Source organism: Phodopus roborovskii, unplaced genomic scaffold, assembly GCF_943737965.1.
Source record: "Phodopus roborovskii unplaced genomic scaffold, PHOROB, whole genome shotgun sequence".
Classification (NCBI taxonomy): Eukaryota; Metazoa; Chordata; class Mammalia; order Rodentia; family Cricetidae; genus Phodopus; species Phodopus roborovskii.
In genome coordinates, this window is record NW_026126433.1 from 49,254,947 (window position 1) to 49,280,085 (window position 25,139).

Sequence of the window (25,139 nt, forward strand, 5' to 3'; positions counted from 1 at the left end):
GTCTAGCACTTTAGAAACCATTCTTTCTTATTATAGTCTATTATAAGCTATTGGCATTTCAAACAATGTATTCAAAGAAAGAATAAGTAATAGTGCCTTGCAGTTTTTTTCCCAAAGGAGAAAGGTCCTATGGAAGTTAGCCAGCTGGCCTGCCATCATTGGCCTATTTGTCTCTTACCAGGTATGCTTGGCTGTCTCACACCAGGATGCACATCTTCTAACTAATATTCCTTAGTGTTCCAGACTCTATGGTTTTAACCCCTAATCTTCTGAAGTGTGATCCTAATTGGTCTTATCAATGAAAACATGGAGTTGAATATCAGGGTAAAAGCAGAAAGATGAGAGAAGCAAAGCAGAAGCCACCAGAGACTTCTTGCCTCTCAAAATCCTCAGACTGAAAAGGCTGAGATCCTCTCTCCATCCCATCTTATCACTTCCTGTCTGTCTGTACAGACCTCCAGAACTCTATGGTTAACTAGAGACTAGCTCCACCCTCTGTTCTCCAGGCAAGCTTTATTTGTCAGAACCCAAATAAAATATCACATAACAATCTTTTAAATCCAGCTGCTGTTCTCTCTAAAACATATGAGAGTAACTTGCAGTTCTTTCCACAGTTCTTTTCTCTTATTCTGCATAAGAGTCCTGTCTTCTCCCTCACTAATAGAGTCTGTGACTGCCCTTTCTTGGTCCTTTGGCTAAAAAGACCAGGATTTGGGGGCTGTGTTCCCTTATACACGTTGACTTTTCTAGGTTGCCATCTCCTTAAGGTCCAATTCTGGGATGCCTGAAAAGAAAACCTGGGAGCTCACTACCTTTACTCCCAGCTAATTCTCAGCTAGTTCTACATAGTCTCAACACGCTATATCATAGTCTTCTTGATTACGTATTCATTGAGCATTTATTCATTTTTAAATATAGGATCCAGGGTTTTTATTTGTTCTTAATGGGAAATATATCAATTCTCTTTCCCAAAAATTAGAAGTCACCAGAGTTACCTTTTTAAGATGTGGACACAGCTTCAAAATGCATGCATGTGTTTTCAGGGGCTTCTCCTTGCCTGTAGGATAAAGTAAGAATTTCTCAATACTGATTAGAAGTCCTTCATTGACATGCATTTGTTTTTCTCTTCAGCTGTATTTTTAGTAACTACTTCCTTTATTATACCCTGATTCTACCCATGTGGAATTATTTCTAGATCCCATGTAATGCTTATGCTTCATACATGAGTCCCTCCTCCTTCCATTTCATTTCTCTCCTTTCAATTGTCTACCTGTTAACCATCTGTCTGTCCTGTCTGTGTGTGCTTGTTCATTTGCTGGAAACATTGTTTCATAACCCTCTACTTGTCCATAATGTCTCATCATTAACATACTTGTGTCTGCACATTGTCTTCCTCTCGTCACAAGAGCACAAGCTCTTTGGAAATAGGAGGTTTAAATTGATTTATGTTTGTCATTGTCTTTGCTAGAGTATTCCAAGTACCTATAGGATTATACTTGACTCATTAAAGGCCCAAATCAGTATTTGTTGATGAATAAGTGATACATCACTTCTTTGAAACCGTCTCTACTCTTTTCCAAAGGTTTCTGTCTCATTGTATTTGTACAGGCACACCTAACAAACTTCATTCTCTTCATAGCTCATGGAGCGTATCATCCTATCTTGGGAAAATTGTTATACCAGCTCCTCCCAGTTTCCTTCCTTTCCTTCATTCCCATTGTCTTCTAAAACCCACACTTGCCAGGCTGCTCTTGACTCAGATTTTCAAAAGTCTTTTCCCAATGGGAGAATAAAATCAGTAAAATCAGGGGGAAAAAAATGCTGTTAAGAAAAAGGGTTAGTCCTCCTGTTTTGAACTTGTTCTTACTTTACAGGGTTTTGTGTTTGGGTATGTTAAAATAGTCACTCTTGTATTCTCTTTCATTCCATTTCTCCAATACCTCCCCCTCCCTCCATTCCTCGTTTCTTTCCTTCCTCCCTGCATCACCTTTTAACTTCTTAAATTGTGGTAAAATATATCTACCAAATTTACCATTTTAACAGCTTTTAATACTTCATTGAGAAATATTGAGCACTTTCACATTTTGTACAACTGTCATCACCATCTGTTTTTTATCATTTCAAAATAGGAACAATAGCTATTTTTTTTAACTAATTCAGGCCCCTACTTTATTCTTCCATAAATTTGACTCTTTCAGAAACTTCATATAGTAGAACTACACAGTATTGTTTTGTGTTTAGCTTATTTCACTTAGTGTAATGTTCTCAAGGATGATCTATAGATGGAGTTTCTGTTCTACCAGGACCCACAGCCATTTAGTCCCAAATAAATACACAGAGACTTATATTGATTATTATCTGTTTGACCAGCGGCTTAGGCTTCTTATTAGCTAGCTCTCTCTTAATTATTAACTCATTTCTATTAGTCTGTGTATCTCCATGTGGTTTTGGCTTACCGGAAAACTCCTGGTGTCCTATCTTCCCAGCAGCTACATAGCATCTCCCTGGGGACTCACTCACTGTCTTCCTCTTCCCAGTATTCTCCTAGTCTGGTAGCCCTGCCTAAATTTTCTTCCTGACTACTGGCCAATCGGCATTTTATTAAACCAATAAGAATATATTCACAGCGTACAGAAGGACTTACCCCCATCTACATTATAAATGTCCACTTCCTAATTTTAAAAAGCTGAGCAATATTCCATTATATTCATATGCTAGATTTTGCTTTTACCATCATATGTTGTTGGACATGCAGGTTGCCTTTGCCTTTTGGCCATGAGTAATAATGTAGTTATGAACACAAACTTAAAGTTTCTGGACAAGTTCCTGTTATTACTGTTTTGGGGTATATACCCTGTAGTGAAATTGTGCATCATATATTATTTTATTTTTTCAAAAGGATCCCTGTTCCACTTACCATAGCAGCGGTACAGTTGTTCATTTTCACTGTTAACATCCAATTTTTAAGAAAATTAAATAAATTTGCTTTGTCCTAATTAACATCACACAACTAGTTTAAAGAAGCCACTGGAGCAGTCCCAATCTCTGTCCATCTGGGTAAGTTCATATACAGTTAGGCCAGCCATTGTGAAGCCTTAGAACTTCATTTGGGGCTTTGGTCTTTCACTGTCAGATACATTTCTATTCTCTTATTCACCACACAAAAAAGATCAAATTATGACAGTTTCATTCTTTATTCAGCATATGTAAGTTACTTGCTGGCTTCTAGGGACTGTATTGGGCACTGGAGTATGGTGGTAAAATTGAAAATATAGCTATACCTCATTCATTGTTAGACTCAAGCTACTTAAATAATTTTACATTAGTGCTAGAGGTAAATGCCAGTCCCCTCAAGACCTGCTTGGCCCTGAAGGAGAAAAGTGTGAGAACCCTCACCGTAATGTCCTCAGACCCTTCTTGGTCAGGTTCTGTGCATACAAGACACCTACCAACTGATGACTGACTTCATATGTTACTTCCTTATAGCCATATCTTCTACTTCTTAGAAAAAATTAAAATCTGTGATTTCTAGGGTTTTGTTAATATCTGCTTTTTAGAAAATATATGCTAAATTCTCAGAAGGCTGAGCAACACTTGTTTTCCTACTGTATGTCTAGTGCCTATATCAGTTTCTAGTACCAGATAACAGAATATATAGATAGATAGATAGATAGATAGAGAGAATGTCTATATAATGAAAAAGGGAAAATTATGCCTTCTTTTAATACTTTTGTATGAAACATAAAGGTTATTTTGTTTTCTCAGTGAAAGTTTTATTATGTATAATGCAGTTTTTAAACTCTGTTATTGCCCTGGCATTGGGCATCCAAATGCTATGCCCTGCCTCCATCTCTACTAACCAAGAACCAGCCCTGGTGGCTGCTCAATTAATGGACCAACAATGACAAAAGAAGCCCATCTGTGTTGGTAAATGGTAAATTGTATCATGGAACCTGGAATGAGGGGGAAAATTACCAGATATGGGTTGCCATTTCCAAAATATCTTGATCACCACGGTGACCCTCTGATGGAATCCATATGTTCTTTCCAGATACTGTATCTTCATTATATTCTTCCCTCACATAATGAAGGCTTTTATTACTCTTGTTTTGATAGGGCACTGAAAATAATAAAAGACTGGCAGTTTATATAGATGTGAATTCTGTATAAAGATGTATAAATTCCTTAAAGGGTAAATTACATATGTAGACATGGGTCAAAATAAATAGGCAAAATGGAATTTTACTATGAGACGAAGAAAAGAAATCACTCAGTTACAACTTTCTAAAATCATAAAGTTTTTATCTTGCTTATAAGTAAACAATGGTTTTTGTGGGGTTGGTAGATAATTTCTAGTGAAGCACTAGACTATCCAAGTGATTTATTTCTTGTATCCTTAAATGATTAGTATGGTAGGCTTCATAATGGAAATTCAAATTCCTATCTATATATGCTGCGTGTAGAGGAAAATAAAGTTTGAATGTGGTTATTGCGCTTTAGTCAACATTTGAAATGCTGGCTTTCTTTAGGTGGGTCCTAAAGGAATATATTGATGGACATATTTACTTCTTTAAGTTTTAAAGTATGTTGTTAACATTTCACAGTAAAATACTTGTTCTTAAAATAAACATTTTCTTCATGAAGGGGTACATGAAGGCATATGAATGATAGCTATCTCCTGTGAAAACCCAACAGCCTGCATTACTGGCATCTTAGAATAGACCGTCTTTAAAATACTGTGTATAATTTATGCAAGTTGAATGTTATGTCTTGATTTTAATAAATGTAGGCTCATTTTTGTATATAAGTTTAAATATTTTAATAATAACTTTGAAAGATCCTGTTATTTGGCAGTAATTTTCCAATTGCATAGTCTTTGGCAACTTATTCAGAATATGGTAAATCTGTTTTATATAATTTTCTCAAATGAAGAGAACTATCAATATTTTAATCCAAGAGATGGAAAAATAAAAATTAACTGCTCGTTCTGAATAAATATTATTTATGTGTTTATTCTACTTTCCATTTGTTTAGATTGTATGTCTGAATTAAAGACTTTTTGTTTTTCAGAAGTGAATCATTTGGAACAACAACTTGAAGAAGCTAATTCTGTGAGACGAGAGCTAGATGATGCTTTTAGGCAAATCAAGGCTTTTGAAAAACAGATCAAAACTTTGCAGCAGGAAAGAGAAGAGCTAAATAAGGTACGCATATATGATTAGATCCTCAAAGCTGTTTCTACATGTTTCATTTTTTATAATTAGAGTATTTGAAGTATTCCTAATAAATGACAACAGATATTTTTCTATAGAAATTTGACATGAAATTTGCATGCTAACCTAAAATGATAGTTTTACATGGTTTAATTTCTTAAAAATTGATTTTATTTTTAACTATGTGTATCTGTATGGGGGTTTGTACAATTAAGTGAATGTGCCTGTTGCAGTCAGAGACATTGAATCCCCTGGTACTGGAGTTACAGGCAGTTATAAATTGTCTAATATGGGTGTTGGGAACTGAACTTGGGTCCTCTTCAAGAGCAGTCGGTACTCTTAAGCACTGAACCATCTCTAAGCCCCCTACATCTTAAATAATTATTTTGATATATGACATTAGCTAGTATATAAGAAAACTCAAATTTTTGAGGCTTTAAAGTTGAAAACTCTTTTTGTTCATTTGGAAAGTTAAAAGCTTTTACTTAGAAAGGAATATTACTGAAAAACACATATGAAAAACAAATAGAATGTAATGATTATAAAAATTTTAAATACAGACTTTAGATCATAAATGATACTTTGTTGTAGTCTTAATTGTGGTCATGTATCTTTGACACATATGTTCATTATATATTTTCATTATAAATGTGCTGGTATGAACACTAATAGGTTATAATTTAATATCTCCTCCATGGTTTATTTATTCATTCTTTAAATGCCATTTTGTTTTCCAAAGCAGCATGGGAAAGCAAAAGCTAGTCCTTTTCATAAGAACTTTGTGTAACATTTAAATGGTACTAGCATTGCAACAAAATTTATTTATAACTAAGATTATATAATAGACCAATAGAAAAAAGTAGGAAAAGACATGAACCACAGGTTGGTAAGTACTATGAATGTCATTAACGACAACAAAAAATTTGGGACTAATGACAGCCAATGCCTCTGAGAAATAGTAGTTTCTGGCACAGAATGAATTGTATTTAATGATTAGATGTAAAAAATACTGATTAATGTAGAATGAAGTCATTCTGGGGGTGAATTTTAAGTCTTGCTACCTACCATTAAGAAAATGGAATTAAAATAAAATGCCCTTATGCTGATGAGGGTGCTCTTATAGATGAGGCTGAATTAGATGTGCACACTTTTATCTACTTACTGCAGTTGTGAGTTTGGGTTGTGCAGGTCCATCTAAACCCAGGAGCAGTATAATAGCGCTTGGCATATGACAGCAGTTCTCTTTCCTTTTATAATGTAGTAATGTTAGTGGTTGGTGAGTTTGTGTGTATCATTAGTATTATACAGCCAAATTTAGTTAATGTAGTAAACAAAAAAATCCACTATCTTGATTCTTATAAACAAGTTTTTTTTGTCAGTTTTAGTACATTTTAGTGCTCACTGTTAGTATATTTTGATAAGACATTAGTGTTGAAAAGAAACATTATACCAGTTAGGTGTAATATTAAAATAATAAGTGATTTGGTTAATGGCCTCCTGGCAGAAGGAAAAACATTTCATTTTCCTTGCATCCTAACCATGCTTATTTTCTTCCATCTTTTTTGTAATAACCATTCTGACAGTTTTAAAATGATATCTAATCCTGGTTTTGATTTTTCATTTCTGAGGTGATTAGTTTACCTTGAATATCTATTTATGTGGCTGTTGACTTTTGTATGTCTTCCTTGGAGCACTATACACTTAGGTTCTCTGCTTACTTTTAATTAGTTTTGCAAATATTTTATTTTTATATTAATGCCAAAATGTTTTCCTGTATTCCAGTTTTTGTATTCTTTCATTTAGTACAGATTTTTACATTCTTTTTTATGGTACAGGCGTTTCTGCATTCAATGATGGTTTCATATGCTGTGCTTATTTCTTTTAGTCAATCTCATCCTTATTGTGATTTTGGTTCAACTCCATGTTTCTTTGTAGTCTAATTTGAATTTGTCTATTTTTTAAATGGCCATGTATCCTTAGCTACATGTCTGTTCATCATTTTATGTTATTTCTTTTACAAACTGCCTTAAAAGCTTACATATTTTTCTGTCTGGTTGTCTTTGTTGTTTATAAGAATTCTTGAATTTTCCAACATTTTTCACTAAATGTGCAGGTTAAAGATACCTGTCAGTGGCTTTTCTATTTACTCTCTGCCTAATCAGAACTTGAAAGTGTAACATACATTTGACAATACACTTAATAGTGCATTTGCTGGCTCATATACTATTAAGAAGTCAGAGGTTTTAAAAAACATCTCCTAAATTTTATTCTTAATTCTTAAAGCTTAATCTTTGATGTTTATGTCTGTAAACACTAGAAATTCATTTTTGCTTACCATGTCATCACTGGGATGTTACTCAGTGTTTCCTTTGGTCCCTGTGTCCTTATGAGAGAGAGACACACAGCATAGGGTAGAAAATAGGTAGAATTTATTATAGCACAAAGCATATTCTCAAGGAATGAGAGTTGACAGTGGTCAGAGAGGCCATTGTGTCAGCCTACGCTTAGGCAGACTTTTTACTGTTTCTGAAGTCTTTTGAACAGCTTTTTCGGAAGGGTGTTTTCATATCCAGGTGTCTGATAGGGCCATTTGGATTGGCTCTTGTGGAAGAGAATGGTAATATATACTTGTTATTTTTGAGAAGGGCTTCAGCCAGGCAAAAGCCTTGTAAATTCTGAATGTGCATCCACCCAACCAGGGCCAGAAATATGACTCGGACCTCATTTTTTGACCAGTGATCAAAAGTCCTGCTACTGGTTGTGAGAGAGGGGTTCATTCCTATTAAACTCCAAACCTGCTAACACCTGACTACCTGACTGAAAATATTTAGTTCTTCTCTTTCTAATATAGTTAACCAGTTACTCGTGAACAGAATATTGTTCTCTCCTCGGTTGTGCAATGGTATCTCCATCATATAACAAATTCCCTCTTAGTATATGTCCCTTGAAAACTTTCGTCACTGATCAATTATGGAAGAATTCACTGTATTACATAGTATCGAAGTTCATGTATATCCTTTATTATTTTGAATATGCACATAAATAAGAGCATAGCAGATTGTTGTCATCATTTGTGTTCAGTAGATAACATCAGTTTTTTATCTCCTACACAATTCTGAGAACTAACTGGATACAGCCCTTCAAGTGAGGAATCTGTACTACAGAAGAGGGACCTCCAACATGTTTATCCAGATGTTAATATAGAAGAAAAGGGCCATACTGCTCTCCATTTCTCTTTTTTCCTGAGTTTCCTAGGAAGTCTGAAGAGAAATGTCTTGACCTCTTCTCTGTGCCTTTGGAATAAAAATTAAGTATTCTAAGTTAAGACCCAGAAAACCAGCCTCCCAAGGAAGTCCCCATAATCCAGGGCACATACAGCCTCACCTTGAAATCCTCCAGAGGGTAAATATATTTTCCCACTATTGAATTCAGTATGAATTACTTTGTATGGTTCACATGTAAGGGAAGGCCCCAAGGTTCAATGACATTTGTTTAGGTGGGGTAATTGTGTAAAACACAAAAGCCGTTCTGCCCAGTGCCACAGTCTTCTAATACACCAATGTGTATTAATTATCCATATATTTAAAGTTATTTAAATTTTATAGTGTGCTTCAATTGGTAAAGTGCTTGCCTGGTGTGCACAGAGCATTGTGTTTAGTTCCCAGTATTGAACAGGGCTAAACAGACATGTTGATGCCTGTAGTCCCTACACAAGGGAGATGTGGGCAAGATCAGAAATTCAAGGCTGTCCTTGAATACCTAGTATTTATGGTCAACCTAGGATCCATGAATCACCAAATTAATAACAAGAATGAACAAAAACCAAAATGTGCTCTTTCTTGAAATTGTCTTTCTTTAAATTGTTATTCTGTTATTTCATATTTTAAATATTTTTAAGCTTTTTGTTTTCTTCCTGGCTTTTGTTAGCAGTTCTTATCTAACACTGCTGAACTCTTATTAACAGGATATGTTTTAGGCTTTTTTTTTCAAAATTTTCTGTAAATAATAACTACTTTGTTTCTAACTTGGGGTTATTATGGTTCTCATCTTCTGTAAGTTTACTGTGTTAGCTGGGACCTCAGAATAATAAAGAATAGAAATAGTAACATCAGGCACCAACCTGTCAATGATTTTAAAGAAAACGCCCTGAACTTTTACTACTAATGTTTTACTATAATTTTTATTATTATATGTTTTCATAAAATATTTTTCAGTAGGTTAAGGGAATTACTTTCTATTTTTATTTTGCTACTCAATTTTTACTATTAATAAGTATTGAGTTTACACAGAGTTCATTTCTATATACACCATTCATACGATTCTGCTTTAAAACTTTGTATGGTGAATTATTTTAACAGAGTATTTCTATTATTAAAAACATTTTAATTAAAAATTACCCATATATCATTTTCTAACAATAGTATGACAGCATAGGTCATGTTTATGTAGCTTGTTTAATAACACTGTTTTAAGTGCCATCCATATATATACACACACACATACACACACACACACACACACACCATATATATATAAAATGTTGTCTCATCTTCACAACAACCCATGAGTTATGTATTATTTTAATTTTCCTGTTTGACTAACACTGAGACTGAATCCTGAGGTGTCAACTTGCTCAGGGTTATTGGTGATAAGTGGTAGAGCTAGCATTTCTGTATATATTGCGTCTAACTCAAAAGCTCCTGTTTAGAGATTTTATACATTACTGGAAATGATTTGCTCATAATAAGGTTTTTAAATCACTTTCTATGAATTAAGTTAGCCTACACTTTTACTTTTCTTGACTGTTTTTAATATAAGATCATGCTAGTCTGAGAATGAGTGAAACACTGTACTTTTCTTGTTACTTGGAAGGTTCTCTATTTCTTATGTGGACTCTGAAATCCACCCTCTTTTTCCTTACTATTTCAGACTGTTTCCTGTAGTTGGATTTTCTTTTTCTACTTGTTGACTCTTTTGGGGGGCCTGCCACCTGGCTCCCAAATAAATACATGGAGGCTTCTTATTTTCTAAGAATGCCCAGCCTTAGCTTGGCTTGTTTTTTGGCAGCTTTTAAAAATTATCCTGTCTGTCTTTTGTCTCTGGGCTTTTACTTTTATCCAAATACCTTTCTTTACCCCATGGATGGCTGTGTAGCTCGGTTTATAGGCATGGGCTCTATTTTAGGTTGTTTTTATAGTCACTGTTCTGCCTTGTTGATAATTGATGGTTAGGAAATCGAAATTCTCATTGAGTTGATTGGTGATATATTTTCTAATGTTATCATCTATTTCAGGCAATTTCTTCTCAATGTGCTTTAAGACTACCTTGCAGAATTCACTAAATGATAGAATGGATTGGCTTTTTTGTTCTTTTGAGTTCTGTGATTGTTTAGTAATGTATTCCTAACAATGCTTTTCTGCTAAGGTCTAGAGTTTGTTTATCTGGTGAGTTTGGCCCTTTGTATCTATTTTGATTACTAATGTATATGCACGTTTCTGTTTCATTTTTCCCTTGTATTTGCCATACTGTGCTTCTTTTGTATCATTATTTTAACAAAATATAATTGTATCTAAAATGCATGTAGCATAGCATCTTAACCGTTTTGAGGCATAGTTCATCAGCGTTGAGTATGTGTGTATTGCTAAGAAACCAGTCTCCAGAATTCTTTTTGTTTTACTAAATCATGACTTATTCTTTGTTTTCTTGTTCATGCTTTACTTTCTTCTAGTTCTGGTCTTTGGGTGTTTGCATTTGAATTTTACTATGCTTGTTAACAAATTCTAAATATATTGAACTAGTCACCAAAATTCTTAAGGTCCTTTAATTCTGTTACTTCCTTCCAATTTATGTGTGGTCCCCACAGACACTTAATATGTATAATTACTAGTAACTATGAATCAGATATTTAAAACAAAAAAAAATTTGTACACATTTCTTTACATCCATGTGTACCAGGCTCTTAGTCCTTTGTGTGCCCATTATCTTCTAAAACTGTTTTCCTTTTCCTGAAATGAAGGTATAGAGTTTTATTTAATATAGATCTGTTGGTGGTAAGCACTGTCAGTTTTTGCTATACTTCAGAAGTAATTTTTCTGAGTATACTGCATCATTTTCTTGCCTCTTTGAGTGTTTTTCCACTCTTCCTGTTACTATTTATCTCTTCTGAGTTTTATGATCTAGTTTTGTTTTTCTGAGAGTAGAATACAAATGATTTACTTCCATCCCAAATTTCTTTTTTAAAAAATGTATTCTATTTGTGTGTGTGTGCGTGCCTGTGTATGTATGCACATGTGTCTGTATGCATATGTGTGCACTTTCTGTGGCCTGGGCATAGAGGGCAGATTAGAAATTTGCAGAAGTGAGTTATGTCCATCTTGCAGGACCTGGGGATCAAAAGCAGCGCCTTTACTCACTGAGCCATCTCATTGGCCTCCCAAACTCTTTGTTCCTTTATCTGTTTTTTTAATTTTACATGTATGAGTGTTTTGTTGGCACTATTTGTATGCCCAAGGAAGCTATAATAGGGCATAATTTCTCCTGGAACTGGAGTTAGAGATGGTTGTGAGCTGTCCTACATGGGTGCTGGAAGTCAAGCTGGAAGTCTTGTGGGTAACCCCAGCCCTGTGGATGACCCCAGCCCTGTGAGTGAGCCCAGCCCTGTGTGTGACCACCCAGTATTCTCCACTGCTGAGCCATCTTGCCAGCCTCCAAATTTCTTTGGAGATTGTTACGTTTGTAGTGTTATCCAGTTTCATTTTTATACATTTCTGGGTTTAGGCTTAAATTTCTTTCTCTTGCTTCATAAATATTAAGTTTCCTATATTATATATGTGCATGCTTTTTAATTTTGATGCATATTTCTTTAATGTCTAAATGTCCTGCAGATACTTTAATAACCCTGTGTGATAGTTTTTATTAATTTTTCTTGTTTTCCAGTTTTTATTATAACTTCTTTTATTTCTTCCAAATTCTCATACATATCACTCTTATGCCAGTTTCTAATTGTGCCCAAATATTTCTGGTGTTTATTTTTGTTTTCTATTGTTGCCGTTGATCCCTTATAGTGGTTCTGTCCTTTGGTTCTTTGAGAATCTATAGATGTGGGATCATGTTTATTCACTGTTAATGTGTGAATAAGCCCAAATTTCCTTGAAGTTTCTTTCTCCAGTTGCACTGACCTGAGTCTACAAAACACCTCTAAAGCAGTAATCTCAGATTTAGGAATATTTCTCTTTGTTATTAGCCTGGGGCTATTCTCAGGAAGAGGAAAGAGACTATTTCTTGTTTATTATTTGCAATTATCCAATTTAATTTTAAAAATCTCCCAAATATTTATTACATTTTACAAATTATTTTGAACACCATAGTTTATATTTTTTACATTATGCTTATTCACCTGCCTCTTTGCATTTTCATGTCAGCATAAAAATTTGAGGGTTGGTGCTGGAGAAGGCTCACTGATTAAGAACACTGGCTGCTCTTGCAGAGTTTAGTTCCCAGCACCCATGTGGGAGCCAACAATTGTCTATAACTTCAGTTTTATGGGCTCTTATGCCTGCTTCTGGACTCAACGGGTTCTGTGTACACATGGTGCACATATGTAATACAGGTTAGACACATATACACATAAATAAAAATAAATATTGAAACTGAGTTTGAGAAGGCATCATTCCTTTTGTGTCTTTAGGAGTAATCCATTTCCTCTAGCATTGTCCTGGGGTGAATAATTTTGGCCCTTCATGACTTAATAATAGCTACTTTCATGGCCAAATGTGGTGTTCAGGTTGCGGAGTTGGTAACTATATTCTTTTTACAAAACTGTAGGAACTAGTCCAGGCTAGTGAGCGATTAAAAAACCAATCCAAAGAGCTGAAAGACGCACACTGTCAGAGGAAACTGGCCATGCAGGAGTTCATGGAGATCAATGAGCGACTAACAGAATTGCACACCCAAAAACAGAAACTTGCTCGCCATGTCCGAGATAAGGAAGAAGAGGTGGACCTGGTGGTGCAAAAAGCTGAGAGCTTAAGGCAAGAGCTGCGCAGAGCAGAGAGAGCCAAGAAAGAGGTCAGTAGCCAGGCCGATCCCATAGTGTCTGTGGAGCAGTACTGTAACTCACTTAGAGACTAGTGAAGTAATGTGCATCCCATTCTTTAAGTTTTGATTTTGTAGCTTGGTACTATAAACTAGTGTGAATCTCACCATTTGAGTTGTACATTTTCTTGGGGGAAAGGTGCTTTGAAAACTAACCATGAATTCTGCCCTTTTTATTTTGAAGCTGGAAGTTCACACAGAGGCTCTAATTGCTGAAGCATCAAAGGACAGGAAGCTGCGTGAGCAGAGCGAACACTATTCCAAACAACTGGAAAATGAACTGGAGGGACTGAAGGTACTGCTCGCCCCTATGACCCCTGGTGAACTTTCTTCTAGGCAGGCTTGATAGGAGGGCTAGCTTATTAACTTTCTGGTGATGAGTGAAAACTACCTGTGCTTCCTGTCTAGCAGTCTTCTCGTTTTTACTGTAGGGATTTGGTGATATAGATTTGCTCACCACATTCAAGTTTGTGTGGTGGAGAGTAGAAATCCAGGAAGGACTGCCTACCTGAACATGGTGTCCTGGTCATTTGAATGCATGTTGTAATATGCTATCAAGATGCCCTGAATTTGCCACTACATTCGATTAAGGCAACTCAAGGAAAGAAACACTTATTTTGGCTGACGATGTGAGAGTATTGTTCATCATGGCAAGGGTACATGACATAGATGTGGAGGTCAACACTGGCATTTGGGAAGTAGAGAGAAATGCTGGTGCTCATCTCACCCTTCCCAGTTTGTTGAGTCCAGAACTCCAGCATGTCCTCCAGCATGTGTCATTGTGCCTAGGTTAGCCCAATCTAGGAGCTCCCAAGGGTTGCTTCTGTTGCAATTCTCAAGCCTATGGAGTTGATGGTCAAAATTAACCATCATGCCACTACCTGTTTTATAAATGACCCGAGAGAGGCCAGCTCTGGCCAGATGACCCAGTTTTAAGTTCTAGCTTGACTAGTTATTAGTAGAGTAACAGTGAATAGAACATTTCCCTGCCTCCTGTTTAATTGTCTCATCCATAGCTTCTGTTCCAGGGATATGTAAGTACATGAGTGCAACCTCACACATCATAATGCTCAGTAATTTGTAGCAGTGATAGCATTGCAGATGCTGAAGACAGTGTCAGAACCAACCGAGTGGCATCTTAGGTTGCTTCTTTTGTGCTGTGTTCTAATCCTTGTAGCAAGTACCTCAAGATTTAATGACTGACTCACAGATCTGCTTCCTCACCAGAGTTATAACCGTGCTTATTCAAAACATAGATGAGTATATTATTAATCTGTCCTCTGTGTGTGGTCATTTCTTTAATGCTTGTTTAATACATGTGCTTTTCATTGAACCTATCGTGTGGTAGAATTGGCTGAATATCAGAGGAAACGCTGGTGTTTCTTTCTTTTACTTAATTTAGAAGAACTAGAGAGTGCAACCTAGAAGTCCTAGACATTTGTTTCGCTTAACACTCTCATTACTGTGACCAAAATACCTGAGAAAACAGTATAAGAAAAGAGTTTCTTATTTTGCCTCCCTGTTTGAGAGATCCTATATGTATGGCTTATTTTATTGGTTCTGGGCCTGTTATGAGGCAGAACATTGTGGTGGGAGCTTGTGAAGAAAATGTCAACCTATTGCAAACAGGGACAGAAAGGAGCAGTGCAGGAAGCGGGCAGGGATGGCAGAGCTCAAGCATGTGTCCTCCTCCCTCCAGCTAGGCTGCTCTTCTGCCTCTCTTCTCAGGAAATCCATCAGGGGGTTAACCTGTGTGAGAGAAGAGTCTTTGTGATCTGTCAGTGTCACAGACACCTAGAAGTAGCTAGAGGCGCCTCACATCCAGCCAAGTTAGGATCAGTCCTAACCCCATCACAGCATTCTCTTCTTTCTAGGAGTGCCCAGTTTCCCCCAATGGTAATTTACCTAATTAAATATTTTTGAGATTGATTTACTTTTATGTTACACATATATGTGTCTTGTGTCTGTGTACCACGTGTGCAGTGCCTACAGAAGTTAGAAGAGGGTCATATCCCCTGGAACTGGAGTCACAGGTGGTTGTTAGCTGCTGTGTGAGTTCTGGGACTCAAACCAAGGACTTGTAGAAGGGTAGTCAGTGCTCTCCCCCACTGAGCCATCTCTCTACCACCCCTCTGTAATGAGTATGTTTTTCCCCCGCTGCTGGGTCCCACCGCCGCGCCAGCCCCAAACAACACACTGAGACTCTGTATTTGATATAATGCTGTTGGCCAGATACTAGTTTCTTATCAGCTAGCTCTGTCTTAAGTATTAACCCATTTCTATTAATCTAAGTGTTTCCACATGGTTTCATCTTACTGGGGAATGGGGCTGGCGTCTGGTCTCCCCAGTCTCTCCGTGCTGACTCCTCCCTACCACTCCTCTTTCCTCCTTGTCTCCTAGTCCCATTTTTCTTGCTTTCCTATTGGCCAGCAGTGCTTTATTCATTAACCAGTATGAGAAACATATTTACAGAATGACATCTTCCATCATCCCTCCCCCTTTTTAATTTTTTAGGTTGGCATACAAAAGAATATGTTTTATCATAGCATCTTAATACCCCAAGAATTAAGAGTTTTGTAGTCATATTGACAATGTATTATTGAGGTTTAATAAGGATCAGGAGAAACAAATAGGCCTAATAGATGTTTATTCGGGGAGAAATAACTTACAACATAGACAGATGAACGCCAGTAGGTTCCTGGTCCCAAGGATGCCTCCAGATGTTCTCCTGTCCCCATGCTGCAAGCAAGAGAGCTCCCGGGGCCCTCCTCAGACTTAGTTCCCCCAGGTAACATCTGCCCCTGTGCTCACCCCCAGTGGGCTTGGTCTGTGCCACAGGTGCAGACAAAGTGAATATCTCACTACAATGTATAATTTAAACTAGGTTTTGTAATTTTCTTAGTGCTATGTTCCATATAGTAGTATGCTTTTCATTTTTTCTATAATAAACATTGCTGCATTGAAAACTCATAATTACATGTTAGATTTGATATAATAATAGAACTTTGTAGTAAATAATATATTTAAAGATTTTATATTAGATCTTGACACTATAAAAGGCTCAAAAATGGGATGAGATGGGGGAGAAGTTCATCAAGTAAGATGCTTGCTATGAGATATGAAGACTTGAATTCGATCCCAAGTATCTACATAAAAAAGCCATGAATGGTGTAGTGTATCTATAACCCTAGTGCGAGAGAGGTAGAGACAGGTGGATCCTGGATTTTGCTACATCCAGTCAACCTACCTACTCTTCAAATCACGTCCCAGGGAGAGACCCTAAACAAAAAAGAGAGTGAATAGCTCCTTAGAAAAGAATCCCCAAAATGGGCTCAGTAAGTGTTTGCAATTAAATCAGTATTTCAGAATGCCTATTCCCCATCAAATCTTGGTTTGGGTACCTGTGTCTCAAAGTGTAAGTAGGATTTAGGCCAGCAAAGACTGGGGGAAGTGAGTTACTGTTGTGACACTCCTCTAGCATCATTAAGATGCTGTTCTGTGGGAAGCTTGTGTGAAGAGGATGTCATGGGTGGAATTTCTTTTCCTTTTTTTTTTTTTTTTTTTTTTAATATCCAGCAGAAGTGAAATAGTTTGTACTCACTAAGCCTTCCCTATGTTTACTACCTTGCTCTGTCTAACACAGCTTTGGGATTGAGTTGACTGGGATGATAGGGGATAAGGAACAGGAAAGCTGGGATGGAGGCGGCAGGGGGGGTGGGGGTGAACTCTGATGGAGGCCCACCAGCAGCAGCAGCTGGGAAACTCACATCACAGCAAAATAGAGACTTCAGTAGGTCTCTGCAGAGAAGCAGTCTCAGGTTTCAGTCACCCAGGAGGCCCTCTTTGATAGTTTCTGCAAACACTGGTTTTAGCTAAAGCTCAGCCTTTGTAAACATGCTTGCTCTGACCAGGGGAGGCTTTCCCATTCCTTTCACCCTGACCCGGGGAAGGCTTTGTTATTTCCATGGATCTGAGGCACTGGGGTCCTTGACATGCTATGCTCATGTCAATAATATGTCCACTCTGGACTTTGTCTGCTACCCTCAATACCTATTCATCCCTTAGTAAATAGGACTTTTTGTGTAAAAGTTATGTAAATATAATTTTAAACCATATTTTTATTCTAGGAAGAATAATTTTCAGTGGTGTTTGGAGGCACAGGGATGTAGCCTCAGCTACTTGGGAGGCAAAGGGTTGCAAGATTAAGGCCTGATCAACTTAATGAAACACTGTCACAAAAGGAAAACTGCACCAAGAGGGCTGGCAGTAAAAGCTCAGGTGTAGGATGCTTGCCCGGTGGTTTAATTTCTAGCACCACTGAAAATGGACAAGAATGACTTTAACAGATGTGTAGTAGAAGTCCCACTTCTAGCAGTGCAGAACATAAATAAAAATTTGAGGTGTTTAACAACGTTATGGCTAACTAATCTTAACAGGTATGTATAGCTTTTACCCCACAAAAGTAGAATGCAAATCCTTTTTAAGTTGTGGGAAACTCAAGAATTGACTATGGGTTAAGTCACAGAACAAATCTCAGTAAAAAGATTGAATTCCTGCAAAGAATCTTCTTTAGTCACAAAGGCATTGAGCTGGAAACCAACAGAAGAAAATCTAGGGCGCTCAAAAACATGTGGGTATTAAACAGCACACCCTGAAACAGCCAGTGAGCCAAAGATGAAACACAGGGAAATTAGGATGAGAGTGGGAACCCATCATTTCAGAGCTCATAGATCCGTTGCAGGCAGCATTCGAAGGTCTCCTCCAGTCAGTGATCTAAGATGCAGGAGAGCATGCTAAGCTCAAAAGATGCAGAAACAAGGAGGGTGTAGAGCAGAGGGTGGTGAGGAGGTACAGGTAGATAGGAAGAACAAGAGGCCAAGGTCATTTTGGGTTCATAGTTACTTGAAGGTCAGCCTGGGTTACATGAGTTCCTGTCTGAAAATATTAGATCAGAAATAATAAAATAGTGAAGAAGAAAAAAATAAGAGTCAGTTAACCTAACACAATTGACAAACCTGTAGCTAGACAGAAAATGGAGAGAGGAGGAAGGGAGGATGCAGATATTTAAAATCAGAAACAAAAGTGGGTATTTTGCTTATGGGCAACAGAAAGTGAACTGTATGCCACTGGAATAGATGACCTAGATGAAATGGACAGATAACCAGGGGGGGGGGGAGGGACTCAAGTGAAATAGAAAGTCTTGAGTAGATTTATAGCAAATTTAAAATTTTTGAGATTTTTTTTTATTCTTCTGACAGAGATCAATACTAGATTTCCCAGTAGTGAACTACCAGACATTTAAAGAGCAGTTACCTAAAAAACAAAACAAACAAACAAACAAAAAAAAAAACTTAAAAAAATAGTCATTCTGGCTTAAGGTCTTAGAGTTTCGGCCCAGTGTTACTTGACTCTGATGACAAAACAGAACATCATGGGAAGGAGCATGTAGTGGACCGAGATTGTTCAATCATGAACTCATCAATAGGGCACGCCTCCTAACACTGGAGTGCTACCAGTGGAGTACCAGCCTTCAACACATAAACTTTGGGGCAGTTTATATCCAAATAGCACCTGCTTGTAGTCTTAAAAAGCCAGAAGAGAAAGAAATATAACTCATTCTGTGAGGCCAGCATTGCCCTGAATACCAAAGCCACAGGAAGATTATCACAGGGAAATTACAGGGCAACATTCCTTATGAATATATATGCACAGATCTCAACAAAGTACTAGCACACTGGAATACTGAATTTTCCAGTATATAGAAGTATATTATTAAATATAGATATCACGGCCATGTAAGATACAGCTCAGGGATGCAAGGGTGGTTTAGCATAAGGAAAAACTTTCGGTGACTTTTATGGAATTTGTTCTTTGGCAATTTATATGTAAACAGTATATTCTGTTTACTGTTAACCACTGTCTGCCTTCTCTTAGCCCCTCCCTACTAACCTCTCCTCCCCATGCCCCAAGCAGATCCCTTTTCCATATTCATATAGTTTTTTTGTTTGTTTTGCTTTGTTTTGTTTTTTGTGAACCACTGATTTTAACCAGGGGCATCTCTACAACCATGATTGGAGCTGTAAGTTTGAATGAAGCTTATGGGCCTCTCAGTGGGTACACAACTGAAGACAAAGGCTGCCCCTTGTGAAGAACCAACCCATGAGTAAGCCTTAGTTGAGCATGGGACATAGAGCCTTGTGAGCCCGTCCAGTCTGGGGTTGACATGACAGGCCCTATCTTGTGCCAGGTGCATTGCAGACAGCTGCAGCTTACAATGTAAATTGTAAGTTGCTTTGGTTGTGTCCTGTCCAAAAGGTAGCATTTCACAGCCCCCTTTTCTGTCTTCCAGAAGATATTAAGTTTAATATATATACTCAATCAGTGCATCATGTGATGGAATTGGTCAGAACTTACATTTCCTGTGATGATTGAGTACCGGTGTTTGCAAGTAAGCATTAGCTCCTCCCTTTCCACTCTGTTTTCGGGTTTGTTCATGAACCCTAGAGGGAGTCTATAATGTCCTGTTTAGGGCTATGTGTTTAGCACCCTGAGAATCCCTGTGTTCAGAGAGAAACTTCTCTGTTTAAGGCTGAGAGTAGCATTTGTCTGTGGATACAAACAAATATTGAGGAGGCAGATTGGCACCATGTAGATTTATCTAGACATCAGTGGTTAAGCCATCTCTCCCACCCCTGGTCTTAAGACCCTTTCAGCCATGGGTTATTAACTGGGTGGGTATACATGACGAGGCATGAATTCCCTCTCATGGCACAATCCTCAAATCCAATCAGAGAGTAGTTGGTTACCTCCATAACAGTTGTGCTGATATTGTATTAGTGGGTACATAATACCTGTCAGGTTGGTATTGTAGTTCATAAAGTTTGCAGCTGAGTAAGACTATAATGTTAAAAAAAGAAAATTAATCATTATATCAATAGATCTTAGAGGGGAAAAAATGATACTTTAGTTGAAACCCAAAAGTCATTTCACAAAATTCAGCCTTTCATAATTAAAGCAATGTTAGGAAATTAAGAGATGAGAGAATATATTCAGCATGATAAAAGTGATTTTTGGAAAACACACCAAAACAGTAGTAAATGGTGAAATTTCAAAAGTTTACCTCTTAAGATCGGGAATAAGGCTAGGATGCCCATTGTCCCCATTGTGTTAAACACTTTTGGAGCTTCTAATCAGAGGACACACAAGAGAAAAGAAAAAAACATGTTCACTGGAAAAGAAGCTCTTTCTCTTCATATGTGACATATTCCTGCATTAAAAATATTGCTAACAAACAAATTTACCAAATTTCAAGGTTCTTAATCAAAATTTTAAAGTGTTATGCTTCCAAAGTGAGCAATGAAGTCTTCAGAGGGGCTTAAGAAATCAACTATTTACAGTAACATCTATTTAAAGAAAATAAAATTCCTCAAAATAAATTTAAATAATTTGAAATTCTGAGTCCTGAAACTTATAAAGCATTGGAGAAAAAAATAGGAAAAGTTCTGAGTAAGTGGCAAGACATGTTTGTACATGGAAGGACTTGGACTGGCTAAGGCACAGCACCACCCCACATTATGTACAGTTTAAATTCAATACCTATTAAAATTCCAGTAGCCTCTTTTGCAAAATTGTCAAATTCATATGTTGTTTTGAGGGCCTAAATAGCCAAAATGATTTTGGAAACAAAGTCTTAAGATGGAGGACTCAGCATTTGCAATTTCAAGATTGAAAACAAAATCAAAGTAATTCAAACACTGTGATGTAATAGTTAGACTACTGAATTTTAATTATAAGAGTGCAGAAATGAATACATATATCTACAGTCTCTTGACTTTTGACAAATGCTCCGTTCAGTGGGAAAGGAACAGTCTATTGATGTTTTAGTTGTTAGCCTGGCTTTTAACAGCTGAACCATCTCTCCTGCCCAGAACAGCATCTAACAGCAACAGTGTTCTCAACCTTCCCACCACTACTACCTTCAGTACAGTTCCTCATGCTGTGGTGACCCCCCAACCATAAAATTATTTTCGTTGCTACTTCATAACTGCAATTTTGATACTGTTATGAATAGTAATGTAAATATTTTTTGGTGCTAAAGGTTTTCTAAAGGTGTTGCATCCCACTGGTAGAGAATCACTGCTCTAGCAGATGTTTGATCAACTGGAAGTTCATATGAAAGAGTGAATTTGAAACCCTACCTTACACGTGTAAAAATTAACTCAAAAATAGGAAGTCAACTTTAATATTTGAAACAAAATATAAAATTCTTAGATACTTAGATTTGACACTGAAAGGATAAGCAACAAAAAAAAAATTAAAGGCTTTGTCAAACCCAAGTATATTACACTGAAAGACATTGCTAAGAAAGTAAAATGACAGCTTAAGGTATGTAAGAAAATATTTGCAACGTGTTCATCTAGTGGTATGTTGATACATATAGTATATAAAGAAATGTTACAGCTCAACAACAACAAAAATAAACAACCCAATCCAAAAAAAAAAATGTGCAAATAGTTTGAATGGATATATCATTAAAGGAGATATACAAATGGCCAGTAAGCATATGAAAAGATGTATCATCATTAATTACTAGGGAAATGCAAATTAAAACCAAAATGAGATAACCACTTCACACCTACTAAGATAGCAAGGAGAGAAAGGAGGTGGGGAGACCAAAAAAAAAAAAAAAAAAACGTTTTATAAGAGAGTAGGGAATTTGGAATCTTTGTACATGGCTTATGGGAATGTAAAGCTATGCATCAACTTTGGAAATGATTTCTTGGTTCCTAGAAAGATGAACACAAGAACTCAACATGGACACCACAGACTCAACCATCTGTATCATTCGTGTGTGTGTGTGTGTGTGTGTGTGTGTGTGTGTGTATGTAGATGTTTATCCCATATAGTTGAAAGTGGGTATTCTGATATATGTACTTATATTGACGTGTTTTGAAGCCAGAAGGTAGAAGCAATGTATGAGTTGACACATCATGAAATGGATAAGGTTAAACAAAATGTGTTCCATACTTGCAATGGCATATCATTTGGTTCATAAAAAGGAATGGTGTTCTGATATATACTATAGTATATGTCAAAACATGTTAAGTGAAAGCCAGACATAAAAAGAGAAACAGTGTATGAGTCCACTTATAAGACAATGTATGATTCCACTTATATGAGATACCTAGAGTAACCAAATTTTTAGAAATACTGGTAAAGTAGAGATTGGTAGAGGTTTAATTCTTAATGCTTACAGACTTTTTCTTTGGAATGTTAAGAAGAAACTTTGAAAGTATATATTTGTAATATTTTATAAACATGCATTAAAATGAGTACTTTAAATGGTCAAAATAAAGCTTTGTTTATATTTACCACTTTAAAATTAATAATATATACCAATAATTGAATTTTTACCTTTAGTGAGTGAAGTTTGTGATATGCAGATTATATCAATATTTTATAAATTTAAAAATATTACTGTTATGAAGTTAATAATTGCTAGAATTCCCAGTCCCTAATGTGTTAGTTTGCCAGGGCTGTTAAAAAAATACCGTATAAGTGCCTTACAAAAACAGAATTGATCGTTTGAGTCTGGAGGCTAGAGGTCCAAGATCACCATTGTGGAGAGTCAGCTTCCAGTAGTTTTTTTGGTCCTTCCTGATGTTCCTTGGTTGTAGGTGCATCACTTGATACATCTTTACACTTACATGAAATTCTCCTGAGTGCAGTCTTTGTCCAAATCTCTCCTTTTTGTAAGGACATATTCATATTGGATTAGGGATCACCCTAATGACCTCATTTAACTTAATTCCCTCTGAAAGACAGTTTTTAAATATGATCAGATTCTGAATACTGGGTAGTTAGGTCTTCAACATAAGAATTTTAGAGAGACAGTTTAACCCCTGACACACTTTTCATAGAAAGCATTTTCACTACTAAAATATGACCATGTTCATAATTTCAATGATTATAAATCATTCAAGAAGAATATCTGCAATCTCTCTGCAATTAAATGATGTGCTTTTAAAACTTTAAAAACTATTTCACTTTTGTTTTATGTGTATGGGTGTTTTGCCTGCATGTATGCTAAGTGTAGCCCAGGCACATGGTTGCCACAGAGGCCAGAAGCAGGTGATTGTGAGCCATTACATGGGTGCCGGGACAGAATTGGGGTCCTCTGAAAGCAGAATGCTCTAACTCCTGAGGCATCTCCAGCCCATCTTTTGTAATAGGATAGTTTCCATGGATACTTATGTGATACTTTTTCTTTATTATATTCTTTAGATGAATACCTAGAAATGAAGCGAGCAAATCATCTTAAATTGCATAAATATCTCCTCAAATATGAAAAGCCAAAAAGTTATAGCAGTTCTTTTCATTCCTTGGCTTATTATGACTTAACTTACAAACTGTATTTTTCTCTGTAAAATTTCTGTTTGCCCACTTTCAATCCTTTTCAATTTGTATAAATTTTTACATAGTAGAAATCGTACTTTTACTTAGATTTCAACAACTACTTTTAGTCCATAATTTCATTTGTCTTAAAATTGTATTGTTCATTTGTAAAACTATAGAATATTTCTCTTTACTCAGTATTTCTTCTGTTGCTTCAAAGCTTGTCTTGTCTTGAGTGATTGTTAACATTTAGTTTCCCATTCTTTCAGATGTTTCTATAGGATTTCAAAAGTCTTGGCTGTTGAATATGTTTGTAGCTTGTTTTACCAAGTGGTGAGAAGTGACCATTCTTTGTTCTTGTATAGATACCTGGTGATTCCATTTCCATTTATTATTGTCTTTCTCGTTGACTAAAGATATTTTCCATGTGGATTTAGTTACTCAGTTGAAGAAGATGTATTGCAGTGATGACTGCATCAGAGACCTTGAGTGTATTTTAGTGATTTGAAAAGAGTATTCCTATCACTTTTCTTTTTCAGTATTTTCTTGGCTACTTTGAAATCGATTCTTCACAGATAAGAATCATTTGTTTTCCTCCCTTCCTATGCCCAGTGCTTTTCTCACCTTTGAAACAGGTTCTTTTTATTAGAATTGTGTGGAAGGCAACATGGAAAATAGTGAAGGCATGGGCACTTGGTCTTCCCTTCCCAGTAGATGACATTTTTCTGTTGGAATATTTTATATCTATCAAGGTGGGTTTTCTCTCTTCATTCCAATGAGGAAATTTTCACTGCTATTACTTATGAGTGTTATAGTCATGTTTTTGTCTGAATTTTTTTAGTGTTTACAATGTTTTATTTTTGCTTATTTTTAATATCTAGAATTATTTTTTATTTTATACTATCTTTAATTTCTGATGCTGGGAAATAGTTACACAGAAGTAATATTTTTTAGTTTTCTTTACAGTATTTATTTCTGTTGTTTCATATGCTAGTCAGAATAACTAAAATTATTGATACAGGAGTGATAACGGATGTCACCCATTCTGTTGATGGTATTTCTGAATTTGATGGATGAGCTTCTGATGTCTCACTGTTACTATTCTGTCTGATAGATTGAAGAAGGAACTTCAATTGAGAGACTGCCTCCATCAGATTGTCTGTAGGCAAGTCTATAGGGCATTTTCTTGGTTAATGATTCATGTGAGAGGTTCCAGATCATTTGAGGTGGTATCTAGGCAGGTGGCCCTAGGCAATATAAGAAAACAGATTGAGCAAGCCATGGAGAACAAGCCAGTAAGCAGTACTCCTTTGTGATTCTGATTTAGTTCTTGCATTTGGGTTCCTACCCTGAACTCCTGCCCTAGCTTTCCTCCATGATGGACTTTAACCTGTGGGATGTAATAAATTCCAGGTTGCTTTTGGTCATAGTCTTTAC

General features: G+C 36.4%; 1 protein-coding gene across 15 annotated transcripts in view; it reads left to right on the forward strand.

The window, feature by feature from the left end:
- Positions 1-25,139, forward strand: part of Cdc42bpa (CDC42 binding protein kinase alpha) — a 184,005-nt gene that overhangs the window by 94,993 nt on the left and 63,873 nt on the right. For 12 of the 15 annotated variants that reach the window (XM_051186410.1, XM_051186415.1, XM_051186411.1 and 9 more), the window contains 3 exons: positions 5,071-5,204; positions 13,038-13,280; positions 13,492-13,602. In XM_051186410.1, coding sequence (XP_051042367.1) covers positions 5,071-5,204; positions 13,038-13,280; positions 13,492-13,602 — 488 coding nt within the window. The remainder of the gene's footprint in view (positions 1-5,070; positions 5,205-13,037; positions 13,281-13,491; positions 13,603-25,139) is intronic. The other 3 variants (XM_051186418.1, XM_051186423.1, XM_051186425.1) reach the window with 1 other exon arrangement.